General features: G+C 32.5%; 2 protein-coding genes across 3 annotated transcripts; both read left to right on the top strand.

Annotated features, from left to right (window-relative positions):
* The first annotated feature begins 2,404 nt into the window (after positions 1-2,404).
* On the top strand, positions 2,405-13,416 carry Gogo (golden goal). Of its 2 annotated transcripts, XM_070294448.1 has the most exons (16): positions 2,405-3,308; positions 5,796-5,942; positions 6,193-6,439; positions 6,771-6,975; positions 7,178-7,399; positions 7,531-7,680; positions 7,870-8,212; positions 8,703-8,833; positions 8,902-9,147; positions 9,314-9,566; positions 9,768-9,983; positions 10,165-10,333; positions 10,499-10,675; positions 10,972-11,110; positions 11,412-11,610; positions 11,704-13,416. In XM_070294448.1, the coding sequence occupies exons 2-16, from the start codon at positions 5,882-5,884 to the stop codon at positions 12,762-12,764; spliced, it is 3,819 nt and encodes a 1,272-aa protein (XP_070150549.1). In that variant the 5' UTR covers positions 2,405-3,308; positions 5,796-5,881; the 3' UTR covers positions 12,765-13,416. The 2 variants fall into 2 exon arrangements, with proteins under 2 accessions (XP_070150549.1, XP_070150540.1); XM_070294439.1 differs by having other exon boundaries at positions 11,412-13,416.
* Positions 13,417-14,181: 765 nt separating this feature from the next.
* LOC138939058 (uncharacterized) lies at positions 14,182-20,934 on the top strand. The gene is made up of 16 exons (XM_070306549.1): positions 14,182-14,274; positions 14,553-14,749; positions 15,020-15,064; positions 15,136-15,245; positions 15,393-15,606; positions 15,955-16,132; positions 16,204-16,356; positions 16,672-17,003; positions 18,114-18,192; positions 18,438-18,643; positions 19,003-19,047; positions 19,117-19,226; positions 19,406-19,619; positions 19,900-20,077; positions 20,143-20,295; positions 20,597-20,934. Exons 1-16 carry the CDS (start codon positions 14,226-14,228, stop codon positions 20,932-20,934), a joined length of 2,601 nt encoding a protein of 866 aa, XP_070162650.1. The 5' UTR covers positions 14,182-14,225.
* Positions 20,935-21,052: the final 118 nt, after the last annotated feature.

Below are 21,052 nucleotides of genomic sequence, written 5' to 3'. Positions count from 1 at the left end.
TAATATTTTTATCGTGATTTAATTTGCCATACTTTCTCACGCTTTGATGTATATATAGCTTGGTCGCGGGTTAAGGAAAACTTTAATGCAAGAAATATCTAATATAGACATTACTCACATTAAATATAATCCAGAATCATAGATCGTTGTTTCTATTTCATACTTTGCAATTTGTAATAACACATTGCTTGTACTCACATATATTATAATCTGTAGATTTCATTAACATGATTCAATGAATTTAACATTATCTTCTAGCATCTGCTTAATCTTCATCATATAACAATATTATAAATAAGCTACAAAGATTCAAAAAATATTTCTTTATTACAATAATATATTTCTTTATTATTATAAAATGATTAAATGTTATTTGTGACGAGTGATTAAAACAATACATTAATTTTATTCAACATTTTACACATAATATATATCTCTGAGTTTTAATATTAAATTTCCCTGATTGTACTTATGTATGTAATTGTTATATGTAATATCCCTAACACACCTTCTCCGGAGGACATCCGGAGAGTATCCAGAAGACATCCAGAAGATATTAACATCCTTTGAATAACCTCTGGATGGTCTCTGGATGTCCTCTGAACATGTGTGCTGTTAGGAATCTTGGATCATATATAATATTATAATTCGACGAAATTGTAAAAAAAGCATATATTTGTATAGATTGTACGCATTTGTAATATTATATTATCTAATCTGTTTTTATTGTTCTTATTTGTTTATTCTTGTTTATTTCGATGTTGTGTGTACATTACTGTTTAAATTTAATAAATCGCTTCAGATGTTATACATACTCTTATGAGATCATACTTTTTGCTATTAATAATTATATAAAGAATGCATTTCCGTTTCGTACGAATTTACAATCTTTATCCAATTGCTTTTTATAAAAATTAGCTTTCATATGCATAATTTGTATCATATTTAATTCAGATCATTTTTTTACGTTATATATAAATGTTTATATATAAACTACGAGTTTTCTCTTTCATCGGCTAATATTTTCTTTTCATACACTCAATTCGTTCGGATTTACAATCGAAAAAACAAGGGTTTGCATTGACAAAGGACATTCGCCCTATTGTTGTAGTTATCGTTCGTCATAAAGAACCACCAATTCCTTTGTTCTCGGAACACCACGCAATTAGGTTTCACAGACGCCGATAACAGTCTGCGTGTTCAACGACGGAGAAATGGTGAAAGTATCGATTATTCAAGCTGTATACACTATCGTTACCATCATGGCCTAAGAAGAAGTGCCGAGACGAAAAGAATACCACCCTTTGTCCTCTGTCGAACAGATAGACAATAAATAGGAAAAATTCGACGAGGAAGAAAAAAAAAGAAAACTTTAAATGAGTACTCCGTTTGTTAATTGGCTGGGTATGTCTCCCTCTGTAACAGCCCTCCATTCTCTTTGGACTTGCACCACAAAGGGCTATGGAAGTAAGTGGCTCGCACCCCGGGAAGTTAAGTACTCAAACCCTCACTGGTTTGAGAACACATTATTCGCGATAATTATCGCTACGTCTCGTTATCTGATGACTTATTGAGGAATAAAAAAATACGGCATTCTGAACGCGAAATCCTTTTTTGCGCGTTGTATAAATTCCTTTTTCCAATTCCTTTGCTATATTTTTATCTACAAAAAGTGGATAAAAATAAGTTAGTGTTGCAATATAAGTTTATAGAAATGTAATATAGTTCTTCGCAGTTTGTACAATATTTCTTAATCACTAATATATTTATTAATTATTATAGACGAATAAAATTGAGATATATATATTGATCCATATTTAATTTAATAATTTGATATTGCCAATAATATAATTTCAATAGGAACAATATACGATATATAATATCACGTAATATATGTATCTATATATCACATCAATATAATCTAGATTTTATAAAGAACAATTTTAATATAGTTAATGAGAGATAAAGAAGTCGTCAACAAATTATATATATCCAACATATAAATAATTTTTTTCCTTCTACTCTCGAATGTAAATATTACATTGGTCGTTCTCATCTGACGTTACCAACATCATCTCTTCTCTTTCTACGAAGCGCCAATATTGCTCAAAGTCACCCCCTATTCTGGCGCCTTTGCAATCACCTCCTCATCGTTCCTTAGGAAGGCAAGATCGAATCGTCATCCCCGACGGAATCAGTCTTGCCTTTTCGGCTCCGAAAACACGCAACGGCGTGGCGCGGCCATTGTATAGATCGAGCATTCATTCATAGAAGCCAACCTTCTGTCATAATGGTCACTCTCGAGGCGCACCCCGAACGATAAACGGGGGTGCGGGCGGCTGTGGTGGCGGCAATTCGACCCCGTCTCTGCGATAAAGGAAGAGAGGGGTGGTCGGCGACCCCGGCTTTAGTCGCGATGTGCGCGTCGTCCCGGCGCAGTTGCTCCCCGTTTCGCGTTTCCACGGGACCCCTCAGTCGTCGAGCGAGAATCTTATTAAATTCCCTTAAATTTTCGAAATAATCTAATACTGTAATGTTTGATAAAAGAGTGACAGTGATGATAAAACAATTCGATTATAGAAAGTTGTAAAAAATAAGCTAGACATTGAATTATTAAATCTTGTCTCGATCTCAGATGGTATAATTTCTACGGTGTCATCATCATTATAGTGTTGACAGCATTCTCCCAAGGGAACGATCGAAGAATATGGCGAAGAATATTTATTTTTCTTTGTGCTAAGTTCAAACATCGTGGCTATGGATGCTTTTCTCAAGATAAATCTCCAGAGTTTAAATCTGTAACAAAATAATTATTAGAAAAGAAAAATCGAAACCCATTACATTCATTATTTATTAAAAAAGGGGAAAAAAGAAAGAAGAGTAAAAGTAGTATTAGTTTCTTAGCGTCTCGTAAACACTGTCGGCGTTCTCCCTTTCGGCAGGAGGATAATTTCGTGTCCGTGGAGGGTTGACCCTCGGAACGCGCGAGGGATGCGCGCGAGGGTGTTTGTACGACGTGGATAGGCGAATCGGTAATTTCGCGCGTGGTGGCCGGGCTCTCGATATCGATTCCAGAAGGTCGTCGCCGCCGAAGTAGCCGCGCACCCTCGGTCCGTCCTTCGATTGACGGCAAGACAGCAAGACGTGCTTGTCGACGCATCGTTGCGCACAGAATCGATGAGAGGCAAGATCGATCGATCAGGTCGGAGTTGGCGATCGAGCTCATCTACTGTGCTTTGATCCCATGCGATCAAACTGCGCTGGCGAAGATGAGGAATGCATCCGGATAAGGCCATTACGTGAGCAAAGTATGTTGATATTCAAAAAATATAAAGATTAAGAAAATATTTAAAGATATTTTACTTAAAAATATAAAAAAATATTAATTATTTAATATGTTGAAAATATTTAAAAGTATCTTTCATTTTGATATTTTATATTGTTATTGAGAAGTATGTTAAGATGTTTGATAACGGTTGGAGATTAATTAAATCCTGGATAAGTCTCATAAGATTCATTTAGAAATAATTGAGACCATAGATGATGAATGAGATCTTTCAAATTTTAAGTAAAAAATAAAATTGTGCAGACTTGGAATTAATTACCATACATCAATTAATTGCATCGAATTAATTTTGAGTTAATATTTCATTCAAATCTTTTTGTGTTAGAAAATAAAATCACGGATTAGATTTTAACAATCAAGAGAGATTTTCAATTAAACACAGAGGAATATAAATAATGTAAATAATATTGTCAATTACTTTCAGAATACATTTTTTTCTTAGTTGAGTTAAAGATTTGCTTGAGAAAGAATATATATTCTTACTCAATATATGACATAAATAATAAAAATAATTTACATAAACATCGTTAAAAAATTAATAGGGTTTATTTTCGCTACAAGTTGTAGATATATTTTCTGCATGTTTTGTGATTGTCATTTTTAAAGCACTCGATGGCGCCTCTTCGATAGAGGGGCGATGTTTATCTCAATATATCAATGTTAATCACCACCATACATGTCTGCAGCGATAAGCAATGTATGTTTGTTTGCGTGCGTTTGGTATTCCCTTTCGCACATGGCATCAAACTCATTATTCCAATTGCATAATCAAGCCAAATATCACTTTCTACATCATTCCGACACGTGGACTGTCTACATTGGATATCATTTATTATCTTAACATTAGTCATTGCAAATTCTGAACACTATTAACTAATATTAACAACTAATATTAAACAGAATCCTAAGACAAATTACTTATTTTATATAATAACTTCTTTTAATTAATTAAATAATAAAAAAGATAATAATACAATATAATTTTACTTTTTTGCCTAATAAAAAAGAAAAACAAATTACAATAAAGGTAATATAAAAAGTGATAATGTTCTCCGCAGTTTCTAATTCAATATAGTTTTCTTACTTTAATTAATATAGTGATATTATATATGTATAAATACTTTTTTTCTAGTTCTTTAATTGTCATATTTTAAGTAGCGAGAGATTCATGCACAGATCGTGGTTTCTGGAAAATTAACAGAGGCACGTAGGCAGCGAGAAATCCTGATTTTAACAAGCACTTTTATCGAAGGGTCCATCCATTTTTACGCCACGGTGAAAAGAATCGTCAGGGGGTTCGAGACACCCCGCAGAGACCAGTCACGTTTTTCACAGATATGTGCAAATATTTTTTGAACATCTGTATACATTGAAAAATAATTTAGACAAACAAACACGCACATATATATATATATAGTTTAAAATAAATAAATAAATATATATATATAAAATAAATAAAAAAATTTAAATAATTCATTGCTGAAAGGAAAGAATGTTCTTAAAATAAATTTATAAAAGATAAACATAGAGATTTCTATAAACAATATCTATATAAAATATTCTTTTTATAGATACCACATTTTATATCATATACTATTGTGCATTAAAAATGCAAAATTCTATGTTAAATATATTAATCATCAAATTTGTAAATGTTATTTATATTATTCATTAGTTTCGCAAACATTATCTTAGATATAAAAAATCGTATCCTTTATTGCAGTTGGATGTATACGTACATTCATTTTCTGAAACGGTGTACAGTATAGGGACGCGGCCGATCGATACGAACGCGAAAGGACGATGCCCGATTTCGATTTCCCTCCGAGAAGCGACTGCGGGGTCGCCCTAAGGGTGCAACATGTGCAATTATACAGGGCTGCAGATTTTCAGAAGCGAAACGCGGGGGTGCAAAACGCACGCACGCAGGCCGCCCGATGACTTTGATCGTTGGCCCAAAGCGATCCTGCTACCAGCACTAGCTTATTTGCATATAAGAAACACTGCTTTTGCATCTAAGAGCGTATATATCTTGCGTTAACATATGCGAGGATCATTTGCATTTTGAAAATAAAATTGAAAAAATCATTAAATTATATAAAGTATTCTTTAATATTATTAAGAAACGCTAAAGTATAATCACAGAATGTGGCATTTTTCTAAGAATACATATACATGGTTCAATCGCATGATGTGCACGATAGTTATCGCCGGAGTTAAAAATATTTCAGATTTCATAGAAACATCCATTATTCTGGCTTACCGTGACATAATCTGGGTTACGTTGGCTTATTTTCTTTGAACATAATCTATCATGTCCTACTTTATTTGAAATTATTTTTTATCAGAATTATATTAGCTTAATTGAGCTATAATAATTACCTGTGTACTTTGAATATTAATTTAACTTTGCCAAAATTCTCAATGCTAACCTTTTTATTACTCTTAGCAAAATAGGGACGCAGAATTATTATCTTGTCCGGGGCACCGAAATATCTCGGTTAAGCCCTGGCAGTCATCAATGAAGAGCCGGACATGAATTGGACATCCAAACGGATATCATTGGGATTATTAATCATCCTTCTTCTAAAATGCGGTAATAATCATTAAAAATTGTACTAAAATTATTTAATATAAAAGATTTAAAAAATAATAATGCTGTATAAAATATTAAATTTATAATTAAAATACCATTATTCGTCCATATGTTTCTATTAAATTAAGTCTAATTTTAGATAACATACTGCGTTTACATTTTTAAATTTAATTAATTAATTATTGACTAACAACATTGCTATTAATAAAGGAAGTACTCGTGTCTTTAGGCTCGTGTTTACCGGTTTCAGATATCACGAGATCGATAGTAGACGCGAGGGAGCCGATTTTATTGAAAGTTGTCGCTCCTCCGTCCTATATAGCCTTGTCCGGCGATGTGACAGTTTTTATCCTAGATTCGGCGGAAACAGAATCTTTCACGATATCTACCAATATCGTGATCACCAACGACACAAATGGCATGAAGAAAGATGAGAAAGATGAAATCGATCCGAAGAAAAATGAAATTAATGGGAGTGACGAACCGCTCGTGCTTAGGTATGTAAGAAAGCCATAAAACAATTCAACGAACACGCACGGCGTCTTGAAATTTTTTGTAATTTACACGCATGCTTAAATAAGTCTGACAACAAGCATTAAAATAAAAAAAGCATATCGATAAAATGAAGTTGTCACATTTGCAATATATACATGCCTGCAGAGAGTCGTGAGATAATTTTTATAGATATTTTCTAACGTTTTCTTCGAGGCATAAAATAACGATGAAATAATAATTATTAGTTTTAAGAAGAAGAAGAAGAAGAAGAGAAGAATTAATTATGATTAAAAGAATAAAATTATAGATTGCATTTACATATGTTGTTTCCAGAGTACTATATGTCGATGGCCTCACGTCGGAATTGATTGGTGATTTCCCTCTCGATACCTTACCGCATAAGGGTGAGAATATTTCTGTGATAATACCTTGTGGTGTCTTCTCGCGTGGCGGAATTTATACACTACGACTTCAGTACAAGTTCTCAACCGTGGCTGCCAGACACAACACTGCCATTGCTGGGCTACCTGAAATTGAGGTGAGCACATTAGCTAATGTTAAAGAAAAAAAATTATAAATATATAATTGCAGTAAAATGTATACAGAAAAAATCAAAATTTAAACTTACGTTCTGATTTTATACATTTTCTTTTCGAAGATTATTAATGAACTCTTAATGAACGTTACATGTGTGACATTAATGATCTGCGGAGAATTGATTTAATTGGAATGAAATTTAGATGAGCAGTGCCTTAGATGTAAAGTGGCCAATCCCTTCTATGCTCCTGGAATCCCAACACTTCGGTACATATCCTAGTCAACCGGTAATAGCGACTATAAAGTACAATGGAATCTCATGTGTGCCTGCCAACGGCGTTCCCGTAGCGGCTTATACTTTGCAGCTCATATATTGCGGTACCACTCCCGCCGCCTGCGATCCACAGAATAATAGCCGCACGCAAGTAAGTGCTACATATAAAAGTAATAAATTACGTAAACCACGTATGCGAAAAGTGTATGCAAGAATCTTGCGTTCGTCAAATGATAAAATTTCTCGTATAATCTACTCTCTCATATTTTTAAATTTTCTTAGGTGCTCTATTACGAAGAGATAAACGGCTTCACCTCGCCAAAGGTCATCGAACTAAAGTGCGATTTTTTCGGATTAGCCGGAAATTACGCACTTAGATTAAAGGCCTCGGACATTAACCCTTCCGCGCCGACGACAAGCGCGTACATAAAGGTAATTCTTCTAAGAGCTCCTAACTCTAAGTAATTAAAACGGAATTATCATCAGAGGACGTTGATTAAAAAAGTGATTATTACAAGATAGTAAACTATTAATGTACAATTTGCGCGCTTGTTGCACTTTAAGTAAATTAATTGGGAAAAACATCTGTAAGACCGCAATTCTCTTTTCTTTTGCATGCAGGTGGAATGGTCCGACGAGTTCAACTTCAACGTTCATGCAAGCTCGATCTATCCTTGCGAGGCGGGCATATCAGTCCTCTTCCAGTATCCAGCGTGTCGTCTTCAGGGCGATCGCGTGCGTGTCTATGGTCGCCTCCGGGCAGACGTGAGTTCCCTGGCGCCGCCGTCCGCGTTGCATTATATCGCGGAATTGAAGGCGGCGCCGGGCAAGCATTCATTGAACTTCGATTGCGATATCTTCACCGAGAAGTTCATCGAGTACTGCTTCGTTTACGTGAGCCAAGCGATCACCGGCGCGATGGCGGAAGTAAAGCTCGCGTGTATACCCACCTTCCCGCTTCTAGGTAAGCGACATGCAAATGCGCTCGTTTCAAAACCTCTATTCTCGACGGATTTATCGCCTCTTAGTTGCCGTCGAGATCGTGAGACACGTAAATTTGATTTTCTTAACGAGCCTCACGATTGTTCGTTGTTTGATCTAGGTCAGAAGAGACGATAGGATAAATACAATTTCCGATGGAATTAATCTGAAACACAAGTTAATTTGATTAGTATATTGTTATGTTTAATTAATTTACCCGAGTTATAAATATCAACATCACATCTATAATTTCTGAATCATGGATAACTGAACGGATCAAGTTAAATAATCTAATTAAATTTCTCTGGATTAAAAATAATATAGAAGATTATAAAACATATTCCACTCTCTCAAAGTCAAAGTTTTTAAGCAATTTTTGTGTCGAGAGACAAAAGTGTTCAATCTCTGAAACATATCTCCTTATATATAAATATATATATTTTTCTTTTTTCTTATATTAATTATTAACGTAGAAAACGATGCGGCCGGTTGGGGTCCTTGGAGCGCATGGAGTCCTTGCAGCAGCTCCTGCGTGGGTGGAACGCGTAATCGATATCGATTCTGCGATACGCCACCCCCGAAATACGGGGCGAAATTTTGTCAGGTAAATTTGACGATATAATCGACGAACGACAGTCAAGCAAGCTAATGACACACAATGTTCTGAAACAGGGAAAAGCGGTCGAGACGGAATCGTGCGGCGGCACCGGCAGAATCGATTTTCAGGAAGCGTGGAACACTGAGGGATGGGAGTGTCGACACGGAACGACATTAGCGGCCACGAGACCGGAAGTTACAGCTCAGATCGGCCTTCAATGTCGATGCGGTTGTATTATAAATTTCCACGATCAAATCTTAAATAAGATCCTAGCGGCGAATACACAAGCCTGTCCCGGTCGATCCTTCTGGCTGCTGCAGGTAAATTCTTTCTCTGTATGGATATAGTGTATTATTTTTATATTCGAAACAGAATATAATTTTTTTTAAATACTTTTAATCGCAAAAGATGAAACAAGTATAAGATTTTTTATCTCTTTCTCATTTTTAAGATGAGATATCTATCGATTAATTTCAATTTGCGTAGGCAAAATCTGACTACGTGATCCGACTGCATTTGGACCAAACGCAATTTCCCTGTCCAGGACAATACTTTCGTGCCCGCGACGGTGATTCGCGAAGCGCGGAATTGTTGACGGATATTGCGTTTGACAAGAGCGGGCCCACAGAAACGATATTCTCCTCGGGTCAAAATTTGTTGTTGGAATTCTTTAGCGACGAGTCGATTGCTTCGGGGGACTCCTGCGTGGGTGGTTTTCTGGGACACGCGAGCATGTTTCGTAAGCGTTATAAATTAACATAAATTACAAAACAAAATTTTAATAATAATGTGTTTTCAATGAAAAATCTTATGGTATTAAATAAATTAATAGGATTATTAATTATATTAAATTATCATATCCTTTAATTTATAACATCATTGTAAAAATATAATTGTAATTATTTGATATGCTTATATAATTTACACAATTTATTTTTAGAGAAACTATACGAAAAGAACAAGACATTGCTTTCCTCGGAAACGAGTTCCACCCCTACTGTCGAGCGATGGATTTTCTGGGGACCTGCGCATTTGGCTACAGCATCTCTTTTGATACTCATATTCTTTATATCTATTTTTCTAGCATTGCAATTTGCACTGAAATATAGAAAGTATCATATCGCGGAAGATTTGGATACTCTAAGCGAATATTCCGGTGAATATCTTTTACAATAACAAAACAGATAGTTGAAATGGTAAAAATTACTGCGTATTACAAACTTAAAGATTAAAGATAAACGCAATTAAAATTAAATTGAATTAATTACAATTACAACAAGTGTATTATAAGCATAAATATTAGAATTACTAAAAATATGCGAATTATTCATTGTCAGAATGTAGCGATACGATGGAACGAGCAAAATCGATGTCTTCTACGACATTAATCTCGGAAGTCGCGTCTTTAGTGGGATTGTCAAGGAAATGTACACCAAGACTTTCAAAACGTAAACTGGCTCCTTGTGCGGTAGAGGATGGCTATGATAGTTCAGAAACATTGGCAGAGTAAGTAATAAATTTGTGTGATTAATATATTGCAATTAATACTTTAACATTTATAATATGAAAAATGCATAAATATTACTTAATATTATGATTTATTTATTCTATACGCTATCAACTCGTTGAATATTTTATCATCGCGTTCTATGTATATTTTTTTTGTAATAGATATGAAGATGAAACCAGTTTGAGCTCTACTACTTTGAAAATGAAAGATAACGAAGAAAGCTCTATGGAAACAAGTATAATACCGAACAAACTGCATATTAATGATGAAACACCATCGATAATATCAGCTATTATGGCAGTTGGTCAGCCAGAAGTAAAATATGCCCAACCAGTCAAGTAATTATAATTAATTTATCAGATTTTATGTAAATATCTGTTATTTTAATAATATCTACATATGTAAAACACATAGCTGAGCAATATAAATCGTAAAATATCTAATAAATTAACAAAGAATTAAGTCATGCAATAAACAATTATTATATAAAATAATATTGTATATAACTAAATTTTTGTTAAAGATAAAATATTTCAAGTAATATATCTCTCTTATCGTTAGCTATATATATTTTGGAATATCTCTGACAGTTGTATGGATAATTAATAATTTGTATGTTACTTACATATTGCAGATTACGCACTTTGGGATCTAAGAGCCTGGCAGTGGACAAGCCGATGTTGGACGATACGAGATGTGAAAGCATAGCGAGCATCACCGATAGCCCTCATATTGCAAGACTTCATCGCTCGTTCAATCCTTTGCAATCCAAGGTAAAGAAAATTTAATCCGATTATGCGTGTATTTTATCTGAAACGATATAAAACAGAAGTTAGTATATACAATCAAGAATGGGAACTATATTATTTATATAATTTTAATAACATAGCAATATTTTATTGTAATAATAAAATGTTTGAGAATAGATGTTGAACAAATCGAAACAATTTGAATACGATGAGAAATTTAAGATAATTATATAAATTCACAACCAAATAATATAATTTCGAAAAAATTGAGAAAGAAATCGAAGAATTATGCCGTCTCCTGAAAAGACCGTAAAATTGTTATCAGGATTCGTCGACGAGCAGTCCATTGTCAGGCGTTTCAACATTACGCAGCGGTAAAGAGACGAAGGATCGTCGAAATCGCGAGCGACTGCTTCAAGGACCGGGTTCGGAATTCAGCCTGACTAATCCGGAGACGGATATGGAACTGGACTATTACGATTACAACGTAGCCAACGCCGGCGCCGCTCCGGGCTCGTATTTAGGTATGGATCCAGCTTTTCTCCTATGGATTCCCCCGTTGTCGATGTCTGAGGATTCTGAAGATCCATCTGCGGATCAACCGGATTATTTTCAAGGCACGACGGCAAGCCTGGCATTGTTCCGACTGCCGGAGGAGATCACCGAGGGCGCGACCTTGACTCCAGCCGAGTATCGGCGAATGCGACAAAAGCTCGCCTCTAGTGTCGAGGAGACCAGACTGAGCAGTTTCGAGCAGAAGCGCCAAGACTCGACGTCTTCGTCCTCGTCATCGAAGAACGACTCGTCGTCGGGGGGTAGCGCCTTGTCCGAGGATAGCATCAGCAGCGAAAGCAGAGCTGTCAGGTTGAATGAACGCCTGCTGCCGATCCACCGGATCCTGGAAGACTCCAGGACCCGGGTAAGCGAAGAATCTTTGTGCGGTCAGCTCGCGGCTGACAGGACGCAATGCATCATTCCTAATCGCCTTCAAGCCACTAAATTCAATATCTCCCAGGAGCAAGATGCTTCATCGAAAGATAGTCGACAAGGTAATTATGTAAATATCACCGATAACGTAGCGAAATCAGAAGAGAAAGCGGAAAAATCAAAGCAGACTTCGAAGAGGCATGCCGAAGACGCAATACTTCATCACGCTACTTCGAGGTCGTATGTAAATCAAAAGACGAAGGATGTTTCCCAAGAGGATAAGAGGAATCGTTATTTCAAGAACGAGAACACGTCCAGTAAATTGTCCGGTAAATCGAGTTCGAAGACACAAGGATGCGTGGATGGCAGAGAGAAGGATCTTCAGGATGCCAAAGACGGTTCCAGGTCGGATATTCTTCTGAACGTAACGGGCAACCAGTGCAAATACCGAGATTTCATGCAGTTTACGCAACCTCGAGAGACTAATAAATTGTCTGATTGCACTAATATTCCAATGATTGAATTCTCGGGGCCGCGATTAAACTCGCCGGCGACAGCTCGAAGACTGACGACGGACAATCTCAACATCAGTTTGTCCAAGAAGGAGATTCAGAGTCCGGATTACGGGGTCGAAAGCGATATGAAGGTGGAATCGCGCGACTCCTTCTACGATCTGATCCGAGAAAACGAGGACGGCATCAAATTCGCGGATGACGATGACGAATATATCGATAACAGAGCGAATCTGTGAAATCTATATTGTAATTATTACGTATGGTTACGCAATAAAGATCATTGCTATTTTACAGCTGAGAACATTGCATCGGCAAGATGACGCGTTTCGGGAAATAAGACGCGTTGATACGTTAAATGCTATATTTTTATTTTTATTTGATTATATAAATATTTTTTTCAATTTTTTTATTATGTGTTATATATTATTCCCATAATAATATTCCCGTAATAATATTCCGCAAATGTTGCATGTGTACTTTTTATTCATCAAGTAATTATAGACAATAATGATCATGACCCAACAATTTAAAGACTTTAAAAGTAAATGACAATTAACGTGTCAATTCGTCTCTCATGATTACGTATAATATTTTTCTTTTTAAACGCGGAAGGACGGAAAAGCAAATGTAATTGCTTTAATCGCTATTTTTCTAAATGTGTAGATTACTTGCACAAAATATGTAAATATGTTTTCCGTCCATCGCATTAAATTATAGCCATTTTGAATATTTATAACTCTGCCTCAATAACACTTTCGCTTCTATACTTTACTATTCATTATATTAATTATAGAGTTTCAAAGGAACTCTCTGTGTTCCCGATTGGAATATTGTACAAATTATTTAAAATGTTGTCAGTTAAAAATTAGATGCTATGATATTTTTACAACCCTGCTAATTTATATCTAATCTGGAATAATATTCGAGATTTGCACAAAAATCGATGCACTAAGAATTAAACGCACTGTATATTCGTTAATTTCTGTGATATGTTAATGTTTTGTGAAATTACCGCGTGTACCCGACATAGAAATAAACATTTCTCGTATGTAACATTTCCATAGTCTTTCACTAAATTATTGTTAATTATAATAACGCGAGAAAAAGATATCTCGATATTAAAGGTAAGTAAAGCTGTTAATAAAGTATCATACATAAAAGCTGAAATTCTTATTTCCTCAGTTTAAGATTTTAATTGCAACTTTATCTGCTACCTTGATATTTTATTTAGCAATAAATAAAAAACTGAAATTTTTTACGGTATGCTGTATTCAAAACATTTTCGATTTTCTTGTCTCGATGTATTGTATTTATATTGCATTGTTTCTAATTTTATTCTTTTTTTATTACTTAATTATCAAAATATTTGTTTATTTTTCTGATCCCATTTTAAAGATTTCGAAAATATCGTTGGTATTTCGTCGCAAAACTTATCAATTCAAGATATTCTATAAAATAATAACGCAAGATTACTAAAATCTCGAAAAATTGTTGGATTTGATTAATTATTATTGTGTAATTACGATTGTCTTTATTGTGTTGGATATCATAAACATAAAGTTTTCAAATCGCTCGATATACTTTGGGGGCGTCTGGTATATCAGTAACATCGAATGTCACAAATCGTTTGACAGTTATTCTGGCAGAATAATGACGAGAATTAGTTGAATCAGAACCATTGATACGTACCGATCAAGATGAGGATACTACAGGTGTTTGGATTTTTCGTTATTTTCTGGCGATCTAGTACGTGAAACGATTGTCTGTGACAAAATAAAATTAATCGTGATATTACATATTTTTTTAAGTTTAGTAACATCCCAGATATGTCATATAAATCTCAAAATAATATTTACATTATGATTGTATTATCTTACAAGAATTGTATATTCTAATAAAAAATAATATTTAAAGTTAAGTAACATTAATCAATATTAATATTAATTAATATTAATAAAGCATTATGTATGTATTTGATTTATCAATTAAAATTTAATATAAAATTCTCTTAAAATTTTTTACAGACACTTTTATTGCCGGCAAGAATTCGGATTTGTATGGTGTGGTACAAAAATGTAAAAATTTGAATGATGTAACACTACCGCAATTGCGTCTTAAGAGGCAGCTTCTTTGCAATTATGATACTTCGGTCCATCCAAATAATTTCAAGACCAATGTCACCATCATCTCTTTATGGCTGATGCCAAAGTTAATAGAATTAGTAAGAGTGTAATTATAAAAATATCTTGAATTATATAATTCAATTATGATCAATTATGAAATAACAAGTTATAACGAGTCAAGCATCATTTTCCAAAAATGTGAAATTTATAAATTTTTCTTTATATAACATGTGTTTTAATAAAATAAAGATTTTATACTATTAATTTTCACATATTTATTATTCTTTCTTATCATTCTATATTATTGTTAAATAAAGTATATATCACACATAGCGCGTATAAAAAAAATTAAATTATTTTATTTACAGGAAGACAACTATGCTATATTATCACTGCATAGTTGGGTATCACTTGTAAGTATACAATTCTTATAGATAGCATTATTATCCCTCATTCTTGCTTTAATCAAATATTTTGTTAATAGACTTGGTCTGACCCTCATCTTACTTGGACACCGAGCGATTATGACGGGATCACTTTTATTCGTGTAAAGAGTTGGGAGATTTGGACACCCGATTTGAGTGTCTTCAACTCGTAAGTTGACTTTTTTTTAATAACTGAAGAAAATTTATCTTTTTCTCTTCATTTTAAGATAAATTGCCTCTTGCGCACTAATCTTTTCAACTCTCATTTTTTCATATAATTATGTAATATAAATGATCGTTTTTTCGATTTTTTTAGTGGCGATTTGTCGGATAATCAACTTCACTTACCTACGACGGAATGTTTGCTCTACAGCGAGGGCTCCATTACTTGCGTGCCGGCTGTGAAATTCGTTGCCAAATGTGATCCCGATTACACCTATTTTCCTTACGACAAATATCAATGTCGCATCACGTTTGGTTCGTGGAGGCATACAGGATTGGAAGTCGATTATCAGCTAAATAGAGAAGGCGTATGTATTTGCAAAATCAAATTAATTAAAAATTACTTACTATTGCAATTATTTAATCTATAAGTAGTTATAGAAAATAATTCATCAATTTTTCTTACATAAAATATATTCTCCCTGCACATAAATGTTACTTTTAATCAAACTTTTGTATTGTAGAATCACGTTAATGCATCTGAAATTAATTAGAAAATGAAATATTTTCTTACTACGTATTTAATTAGCAATTTATATAATGCATGATTGCTATATAAATAAGAATTATAATATAAGAATAATTTTATTTCGAGACATTAAAATCTAGACATCTAAAAACATTCTTGCTGTAAAATGAAAATTTTGTTTTTACAGATTAGTATGAACGGTTACGACAATGACACGAAATGGGATTTCAAATTTATAAACACGGTGAAAGAGATAAAAACGCATAAATGTTGTCCGAATGACACTTTTCCAACAATTGATTACAATTTTTTATTGACACGGTATCATGGCATAAAACACATAACTAATGTTATACCTGCTATCGGTGAGCAATAGTTAGCGAGAGCAGAACCAAATAGGATAAAGCTAACAATAAGTATTGATACTTCCTTCCAGCTTTGATATGTTTTACTGTAACGGTGCTTTGCCTGGATCTAAAATCGGTGGAACGAGTTGTATTGGCAAACGTCAATTTTATTTGTCATCTGCTCTGCTTATACAATGTGTATTGGCAATTACCTTACAACAATATTAATATGCCTAAGATAGGTGAGTAATAAGATTCATAAAGGATATAAAGGTAAAAAATATGTGAGAAAATAATAGTCAAAGAATATTATAAGTTTCAAAAAAAAAAAAAATATTCTAATTTAAATAATCTCAAGAAATCTGTTATAATTAACAGCTTTAGCGCGTACATGAAATATTTACTAAATCAAAATAATGTCTTTATAAAGTTTATAATACATTGCAAAGGAAAAAATATCAATTAGTATTAAAATCAAACTTATAAAATAAATAAATAAATAAAATATATAATTAAATTTTTTTCTCGATATAATAAATTACTTTTATTACCTGTAGTTATCTTTTATTGTGAATCCGTTGTTTTGGCTGCTTTTGTCATTATCTTAACGGTCTTGTTACGCAAATTGGAAGTCATGAACACGGAGATGCCAAATTGGATCTCATCTACGACAATGTTTGTTTTGAGCAACAGGACTAGTCGTTTTTTAATCTTGAAGGATGATGAAATCAAGATGGTAGATAAAGATACAATGACTGAAGGGAACTCAAATGTTCCAAAATCTGAAGTGGAGATGAAGGAACCATCTTGGAGATATTTTACCACTATTATCGATTGGTTGTCTTTTACCTGTGTGATCCTTACTTATATCATCACGCTGATCATTTTTGTACCCATTGGTTAATTTATATTTAAAAATATTAACATCAGAATATACCCTCTATAATTTTCACTATTGTTTTAAAAAATGTATTGTCTTGATGTTTTTGAAGCACCTTTTAAAGTATCATAATTTTTCTGCGTAATTCTTGCTTATCATTTTGACTCAAGTCTATTGATTTAAACTAATTAATAATTGTAAATGATAATAATAATAATAAAATCTTTTTTTATAAAAATAAGATGTGTTCTTTATCAATTTCCTTAATATGGTTAATGTGGTGCTATTTTACATAGTGATACATTAAAACGTAAATATAAGATCTGTAATGACAATTTCTATTAATATATAATCTATTCTGCACATACAGAATATGTAAATAAATCCCATTTTTTACATTGAATTGTAATAAAAAAAAAAAATAAATAAAATATAACTAAAAAGTTTTTAGATCTGTTTCCCAATTATTTTTCTTTTTCTATGTATTTATTTTTTAAAAATTTAGTATGTGTCTAGTTAAAACATATAAGTGATAAAAAATATTAATTAATTAAAAATTTAGATCCTAAGTTTTTTACCATTTTACTAATATTTATATTTTATCCAAAATAAAAGAATTACTTTTATGCAGATTTCAAAAATCTGTACAAAAATGAATATATTAATAGATATATTGATAACTAAACCCATAATTATAATATAGTAGTATAAAAAAGCTGAAATTCTCAATTTTTAATCTAATCTTTAATTTATCTTCAAATTTTGTTTTAAGAAACTAACTTAATATTTTCTCAAATATAAATTAATATTTTCAAAAAAATATCACAAATATATATTTTGCTACAAGAGTTTTATGACATCGATTTGAAGCATTCTACAAATAAAGACAATAAAAATTTACAAGAATAGAATCTCAAGAAAATGCAAACTTTGATTGATTAAGACACACTTTCATCTCGAGCCATGCACACGATTGTATATATATATAGTTAATTATCATAAAACTCTCAAATTAAAATCGATACTTTAGGGGCGTCTAGTATATCAACAGTGTAGAATTTCATGAGGCATCTGATAAAATTGTTCTGTTATTATAACAAAGAGAATTAGTCGACTCAGAGCCGTTGGCTCATACTGATCAAGATGAGAATATTACGAATGTTCCTATTTTTTATTATTCTCTGGCAGAGTTGTGTTGGTACGTATGACAATTGCATGTCTTGATTAAATAATAATAATTATATATTATTTCGTATCTCTTCAATGTAATAATATAGAAGAATTATATTTCGTGATCATCTCTCATATAAAAAAAAAAAACATTTTTACATTGTGAACGTAACGTTGTAAGAAGAATCATTTTAATTAAAAATAATATATACATTAAAATTAATTGACAACGATCAGATATATTAATTAACAAATTGATTTTTAAATATTTAGATTCAATCAAATTTCCTGATTTTGCCACTCTCCTAAAAATGCAAGAGGATGTTGTGACACGAGAATGTAAAAATCTAGAAGACACAACGCCATTACTGCGACTTAAGAAATATCTTTTCTGCAAGTATGATAGCACCGTCCGTCCAAATCATCCCAAAACGGTTACCAACGTCACTCTGAGGTTGATACCGAAGATGATGGAATTCGTAAGTGTAAATCATTAAAAGAAATCATTATTAGAAAAAGGTCGGATTCTATGAACAGAATTAAAGATATATAAAGGTTTAAAATAACTAAAAAAAATGTTTCATGTGTGTGTGTGTGTGTTTTAACATCTCTATATATATATTATTTCAAGAAATCGTGATATTTTTGGGAACAATGTTCGTATTATCACATTTTTTAACCTGGCTTTGTCTTATATATTTTTATTTTCTAATAACAATTAGAAACGCCATTATTATTCAAACTATAAGTTTCATGCGCAATTTTTTTATCTTTACAATTATTATAAATAACATATAGTAACGGATAAAAAAAAGATTAATTAATTTTACTTTTACAGCTCGAGGACAAAGGTATATTAACACTCCACAGCTGGATGTCATTTGTAAGTTGCGGAATATTTTATTTTTTTATGGCTCGTTTTCCTCTTAATTATCAGATATTTAATTAACAGTCCTGGACGGACACGCATCTTACTTGGACACCAAATAATTTTGACGGCGTTAATTATATTCACGTAAACTCCTATGAACTCTGGGTGCCCGATCTAAGCGTATACAACTCGTAAGTTAGCATTGTATTACTATTATTAATACATAGGACGTTATGCTAATATTAAAAAGATTTAAAATATTTTTTCCGATTTTAAGATGAATTATCTATCGTAATAAACTTTTCAATTTTTATCTATATATTAATTATATGACATAAAAAAATAATAATTACCATTATAATTCTTTCAGTGGTGACATGTCGAACGATCTATTTGGGCTGGATATAACGGATTGTCTAGTCTTCAATACGGGTTCCGTCGTTTGCGTGCCGGCTGTGAAATTAATATCCAAATGCGATGGCGATTACACTTATTGGCCTTACGATCAACAAACATGTCTTATTGTACTTGGCTCATGGTCGTATGCCGGGGAAGAAATAGATTTCCATTTGGACGAAAACGGAGTATGTAAATTATTGTATTTATTATAATTTGTAATTCTCTTTTTTTCATGAATATCCTTCTTTCTCTTTTTTTCTTGAATATTTAATACTTTCAATAAAATGCTGAAGAATTAAGTATTGTAGAATTAATTTAATGTGATATATCTGGGGTTACTGCAAAAGAGTTTTTTTACTATTTGATTATTCTTTCTATAATATCTTTTTATTCTATTTATAAGTAGATTTATATATTTCATTATATTATTTGAAAAATAATAGTGTTTGGTTATATTTATTTCAGATTTCTATGGACAGTTATGAAAATAATACATTATACGACTTGAAATTTGTAGATGCAGTGAAACATGTTAAAAAATACAAATGTTGTCCGAACGACACTTTCCCAAAGATCGATTATACATTTTTGTTAACTCAGCATCACGCTATAAATCACAAAACTATTATCACACCGGCAATCGGTAGGCAATTCCTCATAAAAGCAAAATCGCGAGATATACTTAAACTAACTATATACTTTTTTCAGCTTTGATACTACTCACTTTGACAGTGCTTTGGTTAGACTCGAGATCAGTTGAACGAACGGCAGTTGCAAGTGTAAATTTCATTTGCCATTTACTTTGCTTATACGACTTGCACTGGCAATTGCCATATAATGGTATAAATCCCCCTAATATAAGTGAGTATTAGAACTGTAAAGAAAGATAATTGCAGAACTAAAGAACATTTTCGATTAAAATTTCGAGACATTCCAATTTCATAATTTTAAGATTATGACATTTTTTTATTCTATAATACCTCTCTAGAGAATATATATTAAACATAATTTAAGTTTATTTAATATATGAGATTTTTTTTCATTAGGACGAATAAAAAATTAGAATACATCGAAACATTCATCAAAATTAATCAAACATTTGAAATACATGAAACTTAAATCAAATAATAAATCACTTTTTTCATATTCACACATTCCGCAGTGCTATTCTATCGCGACTCCTTGGCATTGGCTACTTTCGCATTAATCTTGACGATCTTGTTGCGCAAACTGCAAGATATGAGTATAGATATGCCACATTGGATCTCATCCACAACAATGTTTATCTTGAGCAACAAGGCTGGTCGTTTCCTAATCCTAAATGATAAAGAGTCTAAAATATCAGGTGAAAGCATAGTAATTGAAGACAGCTCGGACCTTCCAAAATCTGGGATGAAAGAAACTTGGAGAAATTTTGCCGCTATCGTCGAATGGTTGTCGTTCTTTTGCGTTTTTCTCACTTACGCCATTATCTTAATTACTCTTGTACCTACAGGTTAATCAAGGATAAAACATTCCTTTGTAAAAGTCTTTTAAATAATCTTGCTTTTGCTTTTGTAATTAATTAAAATAAATAATAATCACATGTATGTTATTTTTAATTAAAGTACAACCTTAT

The sequence above is a fragment of the Polyergus mexicanus genome, unplaced genomic scaffold (genome assembly GCF_030449975.1).
Source record: "Polyergus mexicanus isolate NDT 795.1 unplaced genomic scaffold, iyPolMexi1.0 SCAF_1, whole genome shotgun sequence".
NCBI lineage: Eukaryota > Metazoa > Arthropoda > Insecta > Hymenoptera > Formicidae > Polyergus > Polyergus mexicanus.
The sequence above is the reverse complement of the archived record's forward strand: the minus strand, read 5'-3'. Positions and strand labels throughout refer to the sequence as shown.